Source organism: Drosophila willistoni, assembly GCF_018902025.1.
Source record: "Drosophila willistoni isolate 14030-0811.24 chromosome 2R unlocalized genomic scaffold, UCI_dwil_1.1 Seg200, whole genome shotgun sequence".
In the NCBI taxonomy this organism is placed as follows: Eukaryota; Metazoa; Arthropoda; class Insecta; order Diptera; family Drosophilidae; genus Drosophila; species Drosophila willistoni.
This window is the reverse complement of record NW_025814051.1, coordinates 6,473,169-6,494,412: the sequence shown is the minus strand read 5'-3', so window position 1 is coordinate 6,494,412 and position 21,244 is coordinate 6,473,169. Positions and strand designations below refer to the sequence as shown.

Genomic DNA, 21,244 nt, shown 5'->3' with positions numbered 1-21,244 from the left:
CGTAATGAGTAACTGTTGACTTATCGATGGTCCAACCTATCGTCAATGTTATCGATAGCCCGCCGCACACGTGTTTGGTTTTGCTTTTTGCACTCTTTTTTGGAAAACGTTTGAATTATATTGACGAAATAATGGCTGACGTTGCAGAAGCAGTTCCCGAGAAACCCCAAGAGGAGGTGAAGCCGGAGGAAGAGAAAAAGGAGGAGGAAACAGCACCAGCCAAGAATGGAAAGACTGAAGAGAAGGAGCTACCGGCATCGGAGCCGGAAAACACGGATGCAGATGCGGATGCCGATTCGGATTTGACCAAACAAGAGCGCGCCATTATACGTCAGGTGGAGTACTATTTCGGTGATGCCAATCTAAATCGCGATAAATTTCTTCGCGAACAAATCGAGAAAAGCGAGGGAGGAGAAGGCTGGGTGCCCCTCTCAGTTTTGATCACGTTCAAGCGCTTGGCCGCTTTGACCACAGATTTCCAAGAGATTATCGATGCCCTCAACAAATCCAGTGAGGGTCTGCTGCAGGTCAGTGAGGACAAAGAGAAGTTGCGTCGTCATCCCGAACGTCCCATACCCGAACACAATGAGGAGCGCCGCAAGGAGATCCAGGAACGTACAGCCTATGCCAAGGGCTTCCCTCTGGATTCCAAAATGAGTGATCTACTAGATTTCGTCAGCCCCTACGAGAAGGTCGTAAATCTCACTATGCGCAAACATTACGATAAACCCACAAAATCGTATAAATTCAAAGGCAGCATTTTCCTCACCTTCCAAACCAAGGAGCAGGCCAAAAAGTTTCTCGAGGGCGAGAAGATTTTGTATCAGGAACGTGAATTGCTACGTAAATGGCAAATCGATTATCTCAAAGAGAAACAAGAAGAATACCAAAAGAAGACAGAAAAACGTAAAAGTAATCAGAAGAAAGATGCCAAACCAGAGCCACAAATTGAGCTACCTAAGAATGCTATTGTAGTTTTCGAGGGAGCTCCTGACACTTCAACACGTGAGGAAATTCGCGAAGCTTTTGAGAAAATCAAGGATTTCCCCATAGCCTATATTGAGTTCAACAAGGGTGACATCAAGGGTTCGGTGCGGCTCACTGAGGCCGATGCTGCTGACAAGTATTTGGAGAAAGTCGAGGATGGCAAAGTAAGTTCGTCACATGAAATAATTCCCGTTTCCTTTTTAACACATTTTCTCTCTTTAGCTCCAATTGAATGATGAAATTTCTCTAACGCTACGCAAAGCCACTGAGGATGAGGAGAAAGAATTTTTGGATAAGGCAATCGATTTCATGAAGAAACGTCGCGATTTCTCACGTAACAAGAATAAACGTTTCAATCGCAAACGTCATGGGGGCCACGATCACAAATCGGGCGCCAAAAAAGCTCGTGCGGACTAAAATGTTTTGTTAGCTCTAGTTGGATTTAGCTTTAAGCCACTTACCACCCTACCACTTTCATGTAATAATTACTGTGAAAAACAAAACAAAGAAAAATTATGTTTCTTTATATATAAATTGTTTATATTTCAAATTGTATAAAAACCAACAAAAGTTTCGAAAAACTCGACGAAAAAAAACTACTAAAAATTTAATTTATAACGAAACTATTTTTTCAACGATTAAATCACTCAAAATACTGAAAATGGAAATAAAAAATATAGTTTTGTAAAAATTAATACGAGAAAATTAACCTCCTCTATTATTATTTTTTTTAAATACTTGACAGAAAAAAATTACCCAAATTTAATTTATAAAGAAACATTATAATTTCAACAATTTGAACTTTCATAATATCGATAATGGAAATAAAAAATATAATTTTGTAAAAAAAATATAAGAAAACACTATTAATGCTTTTCTTAAAAATTTTCTTGTGGGATAGGAAAAAGGATATTTTTTATATTAGAAACAAAAGGAAAGTAATAAATTTATACATTTATTTAGGCTCCTTGTCCTTATTGGTATGCCACGTTCATTTTCTTGTAATTGCTTCTAAAAACCTACATGCAGCTTTATCACTGCGCCTAAAAGCACGCCATTAATTCTTGATATAAGACATTGATTTTTTAGTATTTTTTATTTTTTGTTCTGTTGTGTTTTTTTTTTCTTCTCTATGTGTATTTATTCTTTATGTGTGTATGAAAAAAAGAACTTAAAAACAATAAAATTAATTCAATGATTTTCTTTTTTTTACAATATTATAAATTAAGTTTCAAATAATTAATTAATAAAGTTCAATCAATTTTAGGAAAGGTCACTTAAAACAAAAATAAAGGCAACTAATATGAATAAAACTAAATTAATTAACATAGATATATATATATATAGATAAAGTTCTTTTTGTATGATTATTTTCTCGATCAGTTAAGTTAAACACAAATATAGACATTTTATATAGAATTTGATCAACAATTCACAACAGTTAGTTATCATAATTATCTCATTTTCTTTTTCATATCATCATGCTAAATCGAAGGCATAAGTTCTATATGGATCATATGTATTCATGTATATGTAATTATATATATATATAAATGTTCATTTCTATTATTATTGTTGTTGTTGTTTGAATCTGTGTGCATGTTTGTCATTTAGAAGACTTGCGAAGACTTTTAATACATTTACATTAAACAATGAACAAGCAAACGGCTTGATTTATACAGATAGCTACACATATATATGGATATATATAGCATTATAACTTCTACATTAATAATATGGTGGGGGTGCGCTTTAGCGACAAATTTCTCGATATAGTTTGTAGTTTTTGTTATCTTATTGTTTCTTTTTTTTTTTTTGTTTATACAATGTTTGATCAATGCAGATTAAACTAAATATTTAACAGTCCATCTATGTATATTTTGGTTTTTTGTTTTCACTTCTAACAATTTTGAATTATCTCTTAACGTGGCCTATTTCCAAACAGGCGTTAAATCCAATGTGAGATTCTGTATGGTGCGATTTCTAGCCGAGCTTCGTTTTTGTTTCACTGAACTGGTTATCTCATTGACCAAGCCTTGGCAATCATTGCAAACGGTGACCAAGTCACCACGTAGATTCTCTTTAGTATCTTGGCTTTGATGGGTGGCCAAATGGCTGCCCGATGATGAGAAGAGACCAAAACCGCGCGGGAAACGAGATCTGAGAAAACAGAGAAAAATTGTTAAACAACCCATTCGGGTTTAAATTTAAGTAGATTTATTTTAGATTTCTTCTTACTTTCTTTCCAATGTGCTGCTATTAGATAAAGGACGATGCGCCGGACTGTGCACCGGCAAACTGCGGGGTCCTTCCATGCTCCTGGACATGGTATTTACATTGTTGTAGTGCTGCTGTTGCTGCTGGTGATGATGATGCTGATGTGGTTGCGATTGATGCTGCTGGACACCCGATGTCCTTCGCATGGCTGCTGAATAGGAAGCCGACATGGCTGCCTGATCATGCAGAGCTTCAACTGCCTGACCTGGTGCTGTCGAGGCTGAAGCTCCCGGGCCCATGGTAATTCCTGGTGTGCTCATATTTGATCTTTGGTGTTTGGGCGATGATGGTGCACTGCCCACAGTGCTGCGAGTCTGAAGTAAATAACAAAAAATGTAAGCAACGTTAAACTTTTTCCCTTTCCATTACTCATACCTTTCGCTCTGACTCGGAACGCAAAAGACGTTCAATTAAGGATTTGGGAAACTGATCATCCATTATGTTGCCCGTTGAGTTGGCATGCAAAGCCTGATGATGCGATGGTGAGGGTGTATTTGAGCTAGCCGGACTCGATAGCAATGAAGGTGAGATCAATACAAGAGGAACATTACGAAAATGTTCCGATGGAATGCGCATCTACAGGAAGATAGATGTGATGTGAGAGATGTTATATTTGCTAAATCTCAATGAACTCACCTTGGTATAACATTTGGCGCAAACAGTGCGCTGACACAGCTTACACTGTATGCCCCACGGTCCAAAGAATGAGAATCTTGTGCGTAGACATAAAAAGCAAACACGACGCTTTTCAACATCCTCCTTGACGCGAACATCCATGGGTAAACCCTCCAATTCAGCTTTGGTCATGACAGAACGTATGTGCACAATTTCCTCCAATGTCACTGAGAGACGATCATCACCACGTTCCATCCACGTTTGTTTGTCCATAAAGGATTTATTCCATGGGCCCAGGGAGGATGTTGAACCAGCTGCATCTGCGTTTTCCGTGGAAGCAGCTGACCCTGCCAAAGTCTGTTGCTGATCCACCATGGCTTGTTGAGATGAGGAATGATGATTATCGTTGGATAGCTGGAATAATAATTAAAAACAATTATGTTTATCAAAAATGTTCATTAAGAAATTAGCATAGTTAGCCTTTTAATAATTAAAATCAATTTTTTTTAAGCCCGTAGGACTACATATGATCTATGCACCTATATATATATTTTGACTACTTTAAGATTAAATTCTGAAGAACATTTGAGTAAAGAAAATACATTCTGAAGAACATTTGAGTAAAGAAAATATTAAATATTTAACCCCTTCTAGAATTTCGAAAATTAAAACAACAAAATTCTTATTTGATTTCCAATATGGTATGAATGAAAATCTGTCAAAATTCTTACTTATATTTTTAAGATATGTTTTAAGATACTGTAAAGTAATGCATATAAAAGCATATATACTTTTTATATGCATATTGCATATAAAAAGTAATTGCCTTAACGGTCGACAACTACTGCCTATAAAATACCTACATTTATCGCATCACTTGAATCACAAGGTATTTGAAAACAATCCTACAGACTTTATTTCTATTAGGTACCCATTGTAATGGCAATTAGCTTTGAAAAACTACTTCGATTCACGACATAAGTTAATGCTGGAATACAAGTGGAACGTGCATACCTCTTTTAGGCCATCCGATTGACGGGATTCGGGACGTGTGGGCGGCATTGAATGCGTCATTATACTCGTTCCGCTTGATGTCGTCGTCGTTGTCGTGCCGGTGGCCATTTCATCAAAGTTACTCTGACAACCCACAATGGTGTGACGACGCAGGGAGCTACGTTTCGATTCAGATTGCGTGGCCAGGTCGTAGGCTATACAGAAAGGACATAGAGAGTAAAGACAAAAGCGTTAGTTAATATGGTCAATCACAAATACGGGTGGACGGTTGGGGGGATATGTATGTATTTAATGTATAAAGTTATATATAGAAAATAGTGGAAAAGTTGATAATGTTTAAATGTGTGCGAAGCTGTGGTTTGGTGGTGGGTGGTTGTTTGGTTGAGTGGTGCGAAGTGCGTGTGTTTTTAGTGTGTGTGTGTGTGTGTGTGAGGATTTAATGAGCGCTTTTATTGAATTTTGTTTTTCTTTTTGTCTGTTTGTTGAAGAAAAGCAAAATGATTTGGAATTATCGAATAATATTTACATTCCAAGGCATTATCGTAGAATTTGTTTATGTCGTCCTGTATTAAGGATTGCTCAGCTTGTGGATGAACTTGTGGCTGCTGCTCATGTTGCTTCATTGGCTGCTCCACTGTTGCTTAATTTATTTAATCGTTTTGGATTTTTTTCAGGCAAATTATTTTTTGTTCGTTTTTTTTTATGATCGAAATTGAAAATATATTCATACATATATTTAAGTTTTTATATCAATAATTTTATTTTAATTATTTAAAGCATTTTTGACTTTTTTTTTTTACAAATAATTCGAGATTTTTTGTGTTTGTCTGTGGGCGTGGTTGTGTCTATGTATGTGTGTGTGTGTGTGTGTGCTTTCGCCATAACCCAAAAACAAATTTCATCAATTTAATTTAATTTGGTGTACTTATTTTGTTCTTAGTGCGTGTTTTTGTTTTTAATACATTTAATAAAAAGGTTTAATAAGTTAAATTAGCGCTTTTTTCAAAATCACCAGTTTAAGGAACTTAAAAAAACGATCAAATACCTTTTTGCAATTAAGGGATGTATATTATTTATTTTTGTGTTTGTTTTGGTAAGGTAAAAAGGATAAGAAATAAATAAATAAAAAGGAAAGTAAATTAAATAATAATAAAGAAACTGAAACCACTTAATAATAGTTAAGATTATAAGAAAAAAATTTGATAATATATAAGAATATACAGAGTGCACACAGAGTGGGGAAGATTTAGTGCGATTGAATAGAAATTTTGGTTAAACTTTTCTAATCTAACAATAAGATGGCAAAAACTATTGCTTTCTTTTCTGCTCAAAATAGAACCTAATATATACCCGAGTAAAGTCCTAACTTATTAAAAATTCCTTTATTTGAATTAATAGATTTCTTATTATAAAATCCACTTGTGATAGTAAAGCATTTTTGCTAAAATCTTTAAGTACATTAATTTACATACATAAATGGAAATGTGACAATATTTTCAAATGAGTGTATCAGTATTCCTCCGAAAGTAGATTAAGAATGAACATCTAACATAGGCTTTTAATTTTAACCTACTCATCGTACTTATTTCAGTACACATGTAGTTAAATTGTCTAATTGATTTGGTACAGAATTTTTAAAGTACTGTCACCTTTCGGCTTTGGTTGCATGAGTAAGTACTAATTTAATCTGTACTGCTATAACCAAAATTTTTTTTTATTTGGACTTCAAATTAAATATTGCAGCACTTTTTCTATAAACACTTTATAAAATAGTTACTTTTTTCTCTAATAAATATAATTGATTGATAGATTGCTCATCTTAATATAGTATATACTTCATTAAATAAATATAATAAATAAAACAAACGTTAAGACAGTAAAGGAATTAGTTTCTAAAGTACCACACTTGGCATTCCTAATGCTAATTGAAAAATAGTTATTGATTCGGAACATCTGGGTTCAAGGTCAAATCTAAAATAATTGTGACTTTTCAAGTAGAGATATTTGCAATTGCATTCTTAATTCGAAACTATTTCAGCTATATCACATTTCCTTCACCCACTTTGTGCTTAGATATGTTTAGATATAAATACATATGGATTTTTTTTTTAAGATTTTCAAACTCACTTGTGCGTCTTGGTCGCATCGCTTCACAATCTGGTCTCGCCTGACTGCCTATTATATAGCCACCAATGGGATATGGTGGCATTTTGGGCTGTGAGCAGCGATGGTATTCCGACAGATGATGATGATGATGATGGTGATGTGGATGTATGGAATTGGAGCTGCTCAGGCTTGATTCATCGAAGATATGCTCGTCGTCCTATCACAAAAGGAGATTAATATAACGTACAATGGAAAGGGTCTCAAAATCTTTCTCACTCACCTGCAACTTTGAGAAATCCACTTTGATGAGTCTCTGTCTGGAACGTGATAATGTAGAGTTTGCATTTGGAAGCACTGCAAATGATAAAAAGAAGACAATGTTTAATTAATGTACATGCTCGCTGGGAAAAATATATGTGACACATAGGAGCCTAAGGGGAGGTGTTTAGGGTGGGGAACACATTGTGATTAGATTATACAATGTAAACAGACTATGGGAGAATTTCTTATAGACCTAAAACCTGCTTCTTTCTTGCCATCACTCTGTCATTACACAGTGATGTTGCGCAATTATGTTGAGGCGACCTGAAATCATGATCGGGTTCTCCTTTCCCCTTACTTTCTGAAAGTGTTTTAGTGTTGTTTTTTCTTTACATTATTTTTCTAAGTTGGTTTTTGTTTTTTTACTAACCATTAAACTAAAACCGTTAAAACCTGACGCACTTTATGCTTCTACGTAAAGAAAAAAAGTCTTGTGCAATGTTTCAGCTACAAACGGAAAAGGTCGAACAGTAAAATCAACTTGCTATGACAAACTCAAAGAGCTCGAGGCTCTATCTTAGGGCTAAACAGCTAACACAATGGTTAATACAAATTGTTCAACAAGTCTGTCAACCAAATTTGTAAATTAATGTGACAAATTGGAATCTTTTGAGAGTTTGTTAGTCAATTAGATTTTTTTCCAATTGTATTTATGAACATAGTCTTCGTTGCATAAACTCATTGAAAGACTTTCGGACTAAAATTCAAAACCAAAAATGGATTGATATATGGTTTAAGTTTATAAATTTAACTAAAATGCTTCACTACATTTATTTTGAGGGTTTTGAAATTTCATTTGGATTAGCTAACAAAAAAATAAAATAATAAGTGAATAATAGTTTTATTTGGTTTTTCGGATAGAAAGATATTGTAGTTGGGGTTGAATATTAACCTTTTTAAGCTCTATGTCGAAAATGACAAAAAAAAATTCTTTGATAAATATCGAAATATCTTTGTTTTATATTCAACTTCAAAAGTCTCAAGACGACTAAAGAACTCAAAGGTTTGATAAATTATAGATTAACATAGTTTAATTTATATGATTTCATTTGATAACATAATCAAAATTCTGAAGAAACCTACGAGGGAAAGAGTTTTGTTATGAGTTATAAATCACTTCACCAAATTGAGATAATGCTTATCAGAATCATGAAATAAAAATGCACCATATTTTTGCAAGAACATGTCTCAGTGTTCTTATAAGAACATGTGAATTAAAAGTATATGCTTTAGATAAATGTTATAAGTCCCTTGGAGACTAGCTTCTAAATGCTTAAAATCGATTAAAACAAAATTTCTCATTATGAAATAAAACCAAATGAAAGTGTATATACTAGGTCATCTAGGTGTTTGCCTACTTTTAATGACAGTTAAATGTTTTGCGAGAGACAAAGTTGCAGTCATTACCCCATCCACTGCGGGCATCATCATCATCATCATCATTTTGATCATAATGAAAAGGCAGCACTGTCTAAAGTGGCTCAAATAACTCCTTAAGCACACATGCTGTTGTTGACTCCCATCACTCTTTCATTTCGTTCATTCCCCCAACCTTATGGTCCCGGCACTTTTCATTCAACCTTTATGTAAACCAGGTCAAAAGTAAAATGATTTTCCTTGAGGCTTCTACCACTACCTTTTGATGATTTGATGGCCTGACGTGGTTTGGGTGTTGGCGGATTAGCCGCTGTGGCACGTGGAGCTGGTCGTGGCGTCGGTTGTGGAGCATTCCCAGCTGCATCTGGTGAAGATTGCTCCTGGTGCAGTTCCTGCTGCTGCTGCTGGTCACCATCATTGCCACAATAGAGTGAGGCATCACTGGCCATATCGACAATATCCGCATGTCGGACAATATGATGAGATTTGAACACGGAAGCAGCCGTTGAGCGCTTGGCACTTGGCATTGGCATAGAATTGGCATCCATTTGGATACAGATTTTCTTTAGATTTATTGCTGCTTTAATTCTTGACAATTTTCTTTTCACTCTTAATGGATCCACATGTCTGCCTGTTGGTTTGCTATTGTTGTGTGTGTTTGTTGTTGCTGCTCCTTTTCACTTTTGTTTTTTTAATATGCTTTACACGGTTGCATTCAGGTTATCGATCCGAAATTGTAATGAGAAACAAACCAACCCCAATTCTTTTTGGGGTTTGTTTGACTTTTGAGAGATTTTTAATGGGGGGATGGCCACAAATGACTAACAGACAGACCGACAAATTGTTGGATAGTTTTCCCTTCATTTAATACATTCTCTTTTCTATTAGTTGTATTAGTCATTTAAGCATTTTCTTTTAGTTTCTATTCAACTTTCCGCGAAGTTTCAAACAAATTAACTACCAAACCCGATTTGTCTCCATTGAGACTTCACATGAAACTGTCAACTGATTTGAAGCGGATTCAAACATGGCCCAAAAGCTGTTTCAAAACGTTGCAAGCTCATGCGCAGAGAGAAATAGAGAGAGAGAGAGAGAGAGAGAGAGCGACTGAGAGAGGAAAACAACAAATGTTTATGTTTTATCTGTCTCTTGTGACGTCATTAATACATATTAGGCGGCATTCGACAATGACGTCCTTTGAAGGCCAAAAGAGGGTGGATTGGATCACATATGTGATGGAAACATGTATGAGTAAGCGTAACAGAAAATACAATATTTAAATGAATATCGCAAGTTTTCTTTCCATCATTCAGTTTTCTTCATTAGGCTAATGGATTTACAAACAAAAAACACATTTCAAAGTTATGATTAAAAATTTCTAAAGGAAAAACAAATTTATGACCAATCAAATAGGTCAATTAACACTACTGAACTTGGGTCAACAGCTAGCAAAAATTTAAAGTCATGAAAAAGCTACTTAAAGGAAAACTTCACATAAGGTTTTAATTCGATTCTTTTCAAAAATTAACTTTTTTTTTTGATTAACATGTTGAACTACATATGTTCTTTCTTACGGCTTTTATGATACCTAAGAGTATACTTTAAAGATTAATAAAGTTGCTTTGACTGAAAATAGAAATCTGTTGCCCACTTTTCAGCTGGTGGATAAAGCTTTTAAAGCCTGGCTTGGAAAAATTAAAGCAGTTCGTGGTTAATATGTATATGTAACTAATAAAACATATGGTCACAACAAACATATGGTTTTTCAAGTTGGGACCTGTCTGTAATTACATTCTTAACCTTATAAGCCTTGCTAGTTTTTAATCGATTGTAATTTAATTGAATAAAAAATGAAAGCTAATGATTTTGGAATTTTTTTTTAGGTTCCACAAAATTTTTGAACGTAAATTAATTTGCCAAATAATTTAAACTAATCTCAGGATATAAAATTTTTGAAAATATCGTAATTTGCTTTTTAAGTCTTAGAGGGTTTAGCCCTCAGCGATGATTTTTATGTTTTTGTAATAGAAAATCAATTAATGTCAAATGTCATTAATCAAAAAATGCATAAAAGAAAGGATTAAGGATTGAAAAATGTTTGCATATCTTTTTTAAACTATGTATGTATTAACACTTTAATTGTTGCATTTGTATTACACATTGCTGCAGGTGAAACAAAAATCAATAAGTTGAAGCAAAGCAAATTTAATTTGCTGTTCAAATGACAATTGAGGAAAAACCTATAGAACTTGTGTTAAAGAAACTCTACTAGCCCAGTTAGATGACTACTACCATATGTTTATTTGAATATAGGTTTATTAAGTATTTGCAACGTGACAAATTTGTTGTATGTATTTTTGGTAATATGATTTTGGTCAGCAGCTGCATTGACAAAAAGAGATATTCCCACACAAAAATCAACTTTGAAAAACCAAAAACCAACAACAAACCTCGTGGCTGTGGCTGAGTCTGAGTTTAAGGTGAGGTTGTTGCTTGTTGTCGTGTTACCTCTAGCTGGCTGGCTGGCTTGTTGCCTCAACGGTTGTCGCTATCTTTGTGTGTCACAATTTTGCACGCTTCCTTCAGCAATGAGGTTGGGTGCATATATAGGTGGAGGGGGCTAAAAGCGGGGCTCTCTCTTTCTCCGTCTCTTTGCTGAAATGTTGCCGTTTTTGATCTATGTTGGCATGCGCGCTGCGCTATTGCAAAAATTGGACAAACAAACGGAGAAAGATAGAGTCAGGGAGGCTGAGTAGCAATCGGAGATGCAACGAGACAAGTGCCAGCGGTGAAAAGTTTTTTTGCGGCTAACAAGTTTTTCGTTTTCCCCCCTTTTCCCTCTCTATCTCTCTCTACCCCAAACTGTCTGTATTTTGGAGATGACTTTGGACCATTGACAACAGCAATTTATGGGCGTTTGGCGTTTAAAATTTGAAATCGATGATGACAACACAGAGAGGCACCGACGACACCAACAACTCTAACAACCCAAACACAACGAGGCAAAGAGAGATGGAAATCCCATGAATTTTGACATTGAATGGAAGTGTGTTTTTCATCTTTTTTGGTATCTGTTTTTTTTTTTTTTTTGGGAGGATCTGTGGAGAGTTGCTGCTTATATTTTGGGTTAGGCGTAATTAGAGATTTGCGGAAAATCTAGCAAAGTTCATTAATGTTGACTTTTAAGGGTATTATAATAACGGAATACAATGGGGATAGATACTCCTAGTGGGATTAATGAATTTTTCTTTTTTAATTTAAGCAGAAAGTAACTAACAATTCTTTTGGCTACGAAAAAAAAAATGTACGACACGATTTGTAAATGTGGTAAGTTGTAAAAATGATTTTTAAAATTGTTTTAATGGTTAATGTTAGAAACATTCCCAATAATGAGAGATATAATGTACATAATGTGGACTCTTTTGGTTTGACGCCTGATTTTTGATCTGACATTTTATAGAACCTCCATACTTTTAAGACCTGCCATTAAATTGTGGTCTAAACGTATAAAATTATCTCATCAAAAATATATATACATATTTGGATCAAAAAAGATATCTTTCTAAACATAGGCCTTTTAAAAAGTTGTCCCCATAGAAATGATCTGCTATCTTTTTGAAGTTTTTATTAAATGTTATTTCAAAAATATAAAATTTTAGAAATTCATCTTAGTAATTTCGTATATAGAAAAATGTAACTTACATCTTTCTCTCAATGTTGGTGGTTTTGGTGGTGTAATTTGTTTCAGTTCCGTTCCCTGTCGGATCGACTCCAGTAATTGTTCTCTCGGCGATGGGATGCACTTCAACAATGGCGGCCCCAATTGACGCTCCGAGGCCTATATATATAAATATTATTTTCCAAACAAAAAAACAAACAAACAAAGGTAAATCAACAACAATTTGTAATGCAAAAATGAGTTACAGACAACAATTTCAATTTTTATTAAAACAAAATTAAATTTTCTTGACGAACACACAGCAGAGATGTGAAGAGCGACAGAGTAAGGTAGATGGTGTGTGAGTGTGACAAAGAGTGGAAGAGTGAGTGGGAGGGAAGATGAAGAAGGGAAAGTTAAATTGGATACTCGATTTTGTTATTGGGACTTGGATTCATTTGGATTGCGGTTATGCCTTTGGATTTGGTTAGATTGGGGCCAGTAGTAGTTGTCGGCGTTTCGACTTTACTGCCATTGCCGTTGCTGCTGCTGCTTATGCTGCTGCTACCCACCTTCTTCAATGGCGGCCGTGACCTGATGAACTCCAATATCATGGCATGGGCATCTTTCTTAACACGCGGCGGTATATCACCATTGACCATTACTTTGCGCAATTGATACTTTCTGTGAATTAGGAAAAATGAGAGAAATTCGTTGTTAAAAATATTTATTGATGACCAACTGAGACCATCTGAGATTGATGAAATAATGATGGGAATTCTATATAACCTACTTGGCTCGTATATCACCCATGAGTATCTCATAGGGCGTCAACTCGTATTCAATTGGTGTCCGTTCATAGTTGCTCTTCTTCAGGCGTACACCACGCCGCAGTTCGTCGATCACTTGCACCCAAAAGCGAGCCTGAAATAAGAAACACAATGGTCTTTAAGTATTTTAAACCCTAAAATCGAGTAGTTTAATGTGTTTAAGACATTGATTTGGGATAGTCAAATTGTTGAACCACTAAAGAGTAAAATATGTAATTTCAAATTCAGCTCATCTTAAGAGATCTAAGTTTAAATAAAAATGGCTTACCATCATCATCATTTCAAATAATTTTTAATATCGATATTTCTCACATGACTGAAATTTCGAGCTGTCTTAAGCAAGTCATAAGTCAATTGAAAGAAGGAAATTGTCAGCAATTGAATAATTTAATCAACATTTCGCCTTTATTTTCTGCTCTCTTTCCTTATTCCTTTTGATGTTGTCAGACCCGTTACAAAATAAATATTTTATTTTAATTTGTTATAAGTTGGATCATTTTGAAATCAATCCAATTGTTTTTGTTTGGGGCCTGAGACATGACAAGTTAGTTAGTTAACTGTGCGTATGAGTAATATGGAAATTGTAAGTTGGGAGACAGGAAAACTATTTAGCACACAATGAGTAGAGTTAAGAGATAAGAGGCGGGGTTAACTATAGACGCATATGTAACATAGCTATTCGCATTTTCACTTTCCATTTCCATCACTTCAGTGTGTGGTTTTTCCTGATTTCCTCTTTCTTTACTCCTCCCTCTCTCCCATAATCACACAACTAACAATTGGCAGCAATAAATTTTGAGACAATTCGCTCATTAAACATGCAAAATGAGGCAGGGAGCGAATTGAAGATGCCGCGACATGCTTCAATTAATGCATTCCATTTTAAAGACGGCAAAGACGGGAGCGGGGGGAGGTTCCAGCTTCCGGAAGAGAGTTGAGTTTTATGCATGAAATATAGCTTATGTGTTTGAGTGCTTTGGAGGTTGTGTTTTTGGAACTGTCAGTCATCCAGATGAATTAGCATACAAGTTGGCCCAGATCATCATCATCATCGTCATCGTCAGCTACGTCGGCTTCATAGTAAGAGGCACCAAAGCGAAACATAGGCCTGTTTTTTGTTTTTCTTTTTCGGTTCGTTGTAGATAGGAAAATGCAGTTTATGTTTTGGATATGCTTGATGAAATAGCTTAAAACGCTTGGAAATGGAAATTGATCATGGTAATAAAGGAATAGTAAGCAACATTAAATTACAATTACAGATAATTGTACAGATGGAAGTTAATGGGGAGTCACCATTTCTTAAGAAACTATTCACAATCGAAAGTTAATATTACTCCAAAGTGGAAAAAAATTGAAGTATTAAAACTATAAAGAACTATTTGCTACTTGATGAACTGATGGTCATATAAATTACAACTGACTTGGAAAATTTTCAGTCGATTGTTTAATGAACAAGACAAGTTCATAAAAATTACAAAGGGAGTAAACGTGAAAATCAAAATTAGTAAGAATGATCATGAAATTTCAACAGAAGATGCTGTCTTAATTTTGTGAATTAATAAGTTATATACACGTCTTGTTTTATAAATTTTAAAATTAGCTGATTTTTACAACCTGTTGGGTTCTCAGGTCCAAGTTCTTCAACTGTAAGTAACAAATGGTAATAGGTGAAGTGTTGATCTAAATCTGTCTGTCTGTCCATTCAATTGTTACAAATCTAAAGTGAGCATCTCAAAAATTTGTTGCAAATAGTTGAATAAACAATTGACCTCCCTCACCCCCCACATACACACTCACGAATAAGCGCACACATACACTGAAACAAAGAGTTGCATAGCATTATTCGGAAATGAGGGCTTAGATTAAAAAATAAGAAACCTTCGCATATCGCGTGGGTAAGTACTCAGAGTCTATTGTCGTTCCGGTGATTCCGTGTGACATTCTGAAGGCTGTTTCGTTTCCGAGAACAACAAAAACTAAAAATCATAAAAAATGCTGAGACGACAACAGCCAGCAACAAAACAAAACAACAGTTGAAGAAGAATTGATAAAAGTGAAGTCAAAAGCAAAATGCAGAATATACGCAGAAGTCATAGACAATAAGAACGTTATCAAACAAGTTTTCTGATACCGATAAGAAAATTTTTAATCAAAACTTTACATTAAGACCTATGAAATTGCACCAACTGTCAAGGGGGAATTAATTGGGCAATTGGCCAACACACAAGCACACTTACACACTCTTTCATACACACACACATACACCAAACAAACCACACAAAAAAATCAGAAAGTGAAAAAGATATAGATGTTGCTACTATATATTTATAGTCTATTTATTTAATTACATTTATGGCGTGAGACTCCAGAGATATCTGGTTGATAGATATGTCCTCTGTCACGCAAAGATTTCAATGTTTTGCGGTTTCATTTCTTTTCGCCAAACATGCAAAGTTGACGTGTGCCAAAAAAAGCAATCTCCAGAGTTAGGAGTAGGAGAGGAGGAGGAAACCACAGTCGGAACATTTGAACTGTGAATAATTTTCAGTCAAATATCTAAAACAAACATTGGGGCAAAGAAGTCCAACTTACAGTGGACATATGAGGAGAATATTTTCAGAAACTACTGTAAACTGATTATAATTTAACTGATTTTCATTTAAATATAATTGTGTTTTTTAATAGATAAACTTCTTAGTCCTAAATATCATATAACGTTAAGCTAATGCTTATTTCAAGCTGTCAAAGATATAATATAAAAAAAATTCGTTACCCAAGTCTTTTCGTAAAGATCTAAAATATTTTCTATGATTTTAACTAAAAAATTGTTCCAAGAATTGTTGAACGTTTTAATAAAATCCATCCTGATATTTCATAATCTGTTGATTATTTTACTCTTTTTACCCATTTCTATTTAGTTCTGTAATTAATTTGTTGCTTTTTGTCAAGTCGAATATGTTTGTTTATATAAGGTCCGTAAAATTTATTTAAATTTAGGACGCAGTAAAGTTTAGTTTTATTTCTATACAAATATTGGCTAAGTGCATTATTATACATATAAAAAAAACTATAATAAGGTAGGAAAACACAATAATAATAATATTTTACTTGTAACAAAGATACAGAAATTTAAGCTAAAAGCGTTTGTCTCTATATCAAAAGTATGTTTTTTCCATATTTAAACTAAAGACCAAACAAATTTGTTGAAATATTTTCCAATGCGAAATCAATTTGTACGTAATTGTCTAGCAAATTGTTAATGTTAAAGATGGTCATTTTCTGAATTGTTTGCCAAGATAAACTGTAGACAAACAAATTAAAAAAATGTTTGCATTAAGAAACAAATTTGTACATCATTTAATCGTTTAGTTTGTGTGTTGAAGTTTTACTTAAATAATGCTTATTTGGTTAATTAAGAGACAATATTTAGTAGTTTCAACATGGAAATTCATTTTAAAATCAAGGAAGTTTGCTTAATTTATGAATTTAATTGTGTCATAGATAAATAATATATTTCTTGAAAAGTCAATAAATTTATTTTGAAACATAAGTTCGTTAATTTATATGAAAAAACTTTTTGGTTATAAAATTTATTCAATTGTAATTAAAACGCAAAAACAAAACTCAAATTGATAAATTGTTTATATATTTCATTAGAATTGAGTTTGTTTTTGTTTTTAACATTTGTGCAAATTAGTCAGACCATGTTAATTTGAAACAAAGTTTCATGCACCTTTTGCCGCTTCAAGTCAAGGAGTTTAGAATTTTTCTGGTTTGCTTGGTTGCTGAAAACTTTGGTGCAAACGAATTTATCTTTTCCATATATCAGATAACTTTTCAGGTTTCTGGCCTGAACCAGATCTAGTTTTAATTTGATAATACACTTTTTTTTGTGTTTTTGCTCACCACATTTATTTTACTTTTTTTTTTTTTTGTGTGCTGTTTTTTTGTCGTTTTAAGTTTGCGTGTTTGGCCAATTTGCGTGTGTGTCTCAATGAGTGTATGGAGAGGTGATGAGTGAATTCCTTTTGGCTCTGGCCTCGGCATTTTCAATGACGCAAAGGTCATTTCGTCTAATAGAAATATACGACCATAAAAATATTGGATAAATTTTTCGCATATATGGGCCAAACTCATTAGGAGGAAGCCGCAGATTTTGCCGCAGGCCAATTATTAAAATTAAAAAAAAAAGCACCAAGGAAAGAAACAAAAAAAGTGAATTTAAGAGTATGAAATAGTTCAATTTTGATGATGATGATGGCTAGCTGAGTCTAGTGGTTGATGGTGAGGTAGGCCCACTTTAAATTCCATTAACGGTTTGGTTTCTTACTTTTTTTTCTTTTGTTTTTGTTTGCCGTTGTGTTATATGTTTATTGCATAATAAAACTGAACTTACCCAATCATTGAAGCCCAGCTTCGCCAATTCTTGTTGAGTGGTTTGAGATGATTCTGATGCTTTGATTAGTTTTGCGGCACCTATAAATTAAAAAAGGAATAACAATAGACGGAAGTGAAAGCCAAGTTAAATCAATGTCTTGTTTAATTATAATAACTTACCATTATTTAGAACTTGTTGCAGGAAAATGCGTAATTCTATTGTTTCGGTAACCAAAGCTCGACAAACGGCCTTGTAATGATTCTCAGGTAAAGCGGGCTCGATATGTTTTCTACAGGTCTATAAAAAAAAAAATCACATAAAATAATAATAATAAAATAATTATAAGAAAAATGTTTGTAAAATATTGTAGTCAGAATTTTATGCCTTCTAAGAATAGTAAAGATAATAGATATAATTTTTGTAAACGTAAATTGGCTTTTAAAATTAACTTTAAAAGTTGAAATATTTTAAAGTTTATTTCTTATTTTTATTTTAGTTCTTCTAACATTAATATAAACTTTCTTTGGTTTTTTCTAATTGTAGAATAATTGGGAATTTTAAATGAAAAATAATTGTAAATATTTGGTCATATTTTGAATATCTTGGATAAATGAAAATTACCAAGATATTATACAGCTAGAAAAATCTGATAAATGTTTAATTTGTAAGTTTCTGTCAAAAAAATAATATACACAAAGAGAAAATATTAGTTAAAACTAATTTAAAAGAGGTTGGATAGTCAAATTGTAGAATTTCAAAACATTTAAATACTGTCCCCTTTTATAATTTACTTCAACAACAATCAATCTATTGAACTATTTAGAAAATTTCAGGTTTTTCGAGTTCGAAATTTGAACAAATTGCAGCAAAGTTCAATAGCAGGAAAAAGCATCTCTTTTTGAGTCAAACTAGGCCAAAATTTTTTTTGTTACCGCTTTTGTGAAAAGATAACACCTGAACCAACATGAAAAGGAGTCTAATGCAAATGCAAATTTGTACACATTAGTTGCTTTTGTTGTTGTTGTTGTTGTTTTTGTTGCTTTTGTTTTCCCCCATTGATATGCTAGAAAAGTCAGACAAGTGGAAAAAATTGCACAACTTATGATGGTGAGGGTAAAGAGAGTAGGAGACATTGTCTAAAGGAGAACGGAACGGTACAGTGGCGGTTAGTGTTCAGTGTTGCTTGACAGCAATGTGTCAATTCTATAAAGTGGCTCATTAGACAAGGTTTTCTTCTCCCCCACCACGGACTTTGGTTCATCCTCCTTTTCAGTCTTCGTTTCATCCACAGCCGATTCACTGAAGCAAGACAAAGTGTTGTTTATCACACGCCTCAATGCCAAAGTTAGCTAAATTATTTGATACGATCCAAATCGATCTTATTGCGGATGCACTTGTGCTCTTCTTCAATGTGGATGCAGCAACAAAAATATAAATTCCTACAACGCATTTGACTGTGAAAACCGAGAAATAGATATAATTTAAATTGATCTAGACTTGGAGACTGATGATCAGTGTGATTTGTGATTTCCTATTACGAAATTGTGGTTATGGTTATTTCGGTTATTTAATATGCCACAACAAAGTGTAATCGAGTTGCAATTTGAAATCTTGATCTAGAACCCGGGGCCAATTTGAGCCAGTTTATGTGGTTAGCGGCCGTTACAGATACAACAAGTATCTAATAGATACATTTACCCGTTCGTTGTTGCTGCTGACTGTCAAACAAGTTTTGTTTTCCTATTTTTTTATTTTTAGTTGCATACAATGCAAAAAACTTATAGTCTAATGCCTGGTCAAGAGGTCACATAGAATAATAGAGATTTGGAGAGGGAATGGAATACAAGTCACAAAATAATCTCTGTAAATACTTTCAGTTCTTACTTAAAAATAAAACTTACCTCAATTATATAGTCTAGTTCTTTGGTGTGATTTCGCTCTTCCTCGGCATCATCATCCCAGCGTTTATCGCCCTCGTCAATGCCTTCATCAATGCAGTCTTCGTCATTCTCTGATAAGTATAAAGATGATAAATTTTAAATATTAAAATGTACTTTAATTTTATTTTATTTTATTTCTTAATATATTTGTAGTCTTTGTGACTCATTTTATACGATTTGAATTGACCTTCCCTAAATATATGTAAATACAGTACAAACTGATATCATACTAAGGGGATTCTTTTTATGAATATATTCAAATTTATCTGGGGAAATAACCTTCTGAATTCCTTAAGGGTGATGTCTGCTTTTATCGTATTTGACGAATCATCAATTGTTGTTCAATTCATACAAATGTATTTCACAATATTACTTTTTGATATGATAGGATTGCCTTATTGAGCTTTAATTCTTAGATCATTTTAACTTGACTAGTTTGAATTAATACTAAAAAAATTTAAGCATCATTTTGTACTCTCTATTAGTCTGTCGTTTAAAATTTATATATATATACCTGTATATACCTAATCTGTTTGTAAACAAAAAGTTTTTACTAAATACACAGTTTATTGCTTAAAAGATAGAAACAATACTATTGGAAATATAATATCTAAATAATATAATATCTAATTAATATTTAGTCGAACACACTGGGTAGCGGTAGGAGACCGCTTCTGCAATTCTTACCAATTGTTTTCCAAAAATCTGTATTTGATAATTTTCTATTTTTTATTATTCTTAGAATTATATTTGACTATATTCCCCCCTTGTCAAATTTCAAATTTCAATAAGCTATAATTTAAACTTCCTGGAAATCACATTGAACAACAAAAGAATTAACTTTGTAAACTCCTTAATCGATGCTTGAGGTTATAATATAATTCGCTTTAAGTTACTTGCATCTCAATTAAAATTTTTTTAATATTTTCTTTTTGTAACTTTTCATTGAACTACCCCCTGTTGCTTAGTAGAAGGTCTTAGAATAATAAACAACTCACCATCTATTGTCATATAGTTGAACAAACTGTTGAGTTCCTGCGATAATTGGCATTCTTCATCCTCTGGCAAATTGTAATCCAACGCGGTATAAACAATTGTAACCAGTTCACCGATAATCTGCAATGAAAAAAAAAGAAACAAAAAAATAGTTTAACAAACAATTCATAAATTTTACGAAATTCCCATTGAAATGAGCAAAGGTTAAGGACGCCTATGAATGTGTACGAGTGGTAGTAGCTAGTAGTATATGCAACTTGTTGGCTGTTGAAGAGAGTCACTTCCCTCTTTGCTACTTGATTGTCTCTTGGCCTGATCGGTCCTAAGGTCTCTACTAGCAGTTCATTAAACTGACACTCTAATTGGAGTTTTGGAAGTTGATTTCGTAGAAAACTTAAGCTAAACACTAATTGTTGGTGTTGGTGTTGGGAGGGGAAGAGTTGGCGTTAAAGTTAGAGTTCAGGTGCAACTGCTCCTCAACGCGCCCAAGTGCAGTTGTTTCACTTTCACTTTTGCTTTTTGGCGTTGGCGAAAAAAACACTTGGCCAAGTGTTAAAAAAACCCCCTCCTTCTCCCAAAAAAACAAAAATAAAGAAATAAAAAAAAACGTCCAAATCCGTACTGAAGAAGCAGTTAAATAATAATTTGCAGCTGCCGGTGCGGCTGCTGTTGCGTTATTTTTAGTATCACTGTAGAGCCGCCCGCCAGCCAAGCCAAACCTCAAAAAAAGTCAAACTCGATCAAA

The 21,244-nt window shown here is 33.7% G+C and overlaps 2 protein-coding genes across 7 annotated transcripts in view; one reads left to right on the top strand and one right to left on the bottom strand.

The window, feature by feature from the left end:
* The first annotated feature begins 73 nt into the window (after positions 1–73).
* On the top strand, positions 74–1,513 carry LOC6643736 (la protein homolog). The gene is made up of 2 exons (XM_002066349.4): positions 74–1,151; positions 1,210–1,513. Exons 1-2 carry the CDS (start codon positions 132–134, stop codon positions 1,402–1,404), a joined length of 1,215 nt encoding a protein of 404 aa, XP_002066385.1. The 5' UTR covers positions 74–131; the 3' UTR covers positions 1,405–1,513.
* Positions 1,514–2,859: 1,346 nt separating this feature from the next.
* The window catches only part of LOC6643735 (protein spire), a 46,288-nt gene continuing 27,903 nt past the window's right edge, over positions 2,860–21,244 (bottom strand). Inside the window, exons 3-17 of one of the 6 annotated variants that reach the window (XM_023176393.2) lie at positions 20,502–20,619; positions 19,465–19,574; positions 17,743–17,860; positions 17,582–17,661; positions 13,149–13,279; positions 12,928–13,039; positions 12,400–12,535; positions 7,280–7,353; positions 7,021–7,216; positions 5,420–5,533; positions 4,894–5,087; positions 3,901–4,293; positions 3,640–3,840; positions 3,226–3,578; positions 2,860–3,147 (exon numbers count right to left, since the gene is read on the bottom strand). In XM_023176393.2, the coding sequence (XP_023032161.1) occupies positions 2,919–3,147; positions 3,226–3,578; positions 3,640–3,840; positions 3,901–4,293; positions 4,894–5,087; positions 5,420–5,533; positions 7,021–7,216; positions 7,280–7,353; positions 12,400–12,535; positions 12,928–13,039; positions 13,149–13,279; positions 17,582–17,661; positions 17,743–17,860; positions 19,465–19,574; positions 20,502–20,619 (2,559 nt within the window). In that variant the 3' untranslated portion in view covers positions 2,860–2,918. Of the gene's footprint in view, positions 3,148–3,225; positions 3,579–3,639; positions 3,841–3,900; positions 4,294–4,893; positions 5,088–5,419; positions 5,534–5,875; positions 5,939–7,020; positions 7,217–7,279; positions 7,354–8,956; positions 9,462–12,399; positions 12,536–12,927; positions 13,040–13,148; positions 13,280–17,581; positions 17,662–17,742; positions 17,861–19,464; positions 19,575–20,501; positions 20,620–21,244 lie in introns of those variants that run through there. The other 5 variants (XM_002066348.4, XM_023176394.2, XM_023176398.2 and 2 more) reach the window with 5 other exon arrangements.

Excerpts from the sequence above, each read along its gene's own strand:
- LOC6643736 (XM_002066349.4), top strand. The coding sequence starts at position 132 with ATGGCTGACGTTGCAGAAGCAGTTCCCGAGAAACCCCAAGAGGAGGTG. Across the intron at positions 1,152-1,209 it reads AGAAAGTCGAGGATGGCAAA|CTCCAATTGAATGATGAAAT; the intron begins GTAAGTTCGTCA and ends TTCTCTCTTTAG.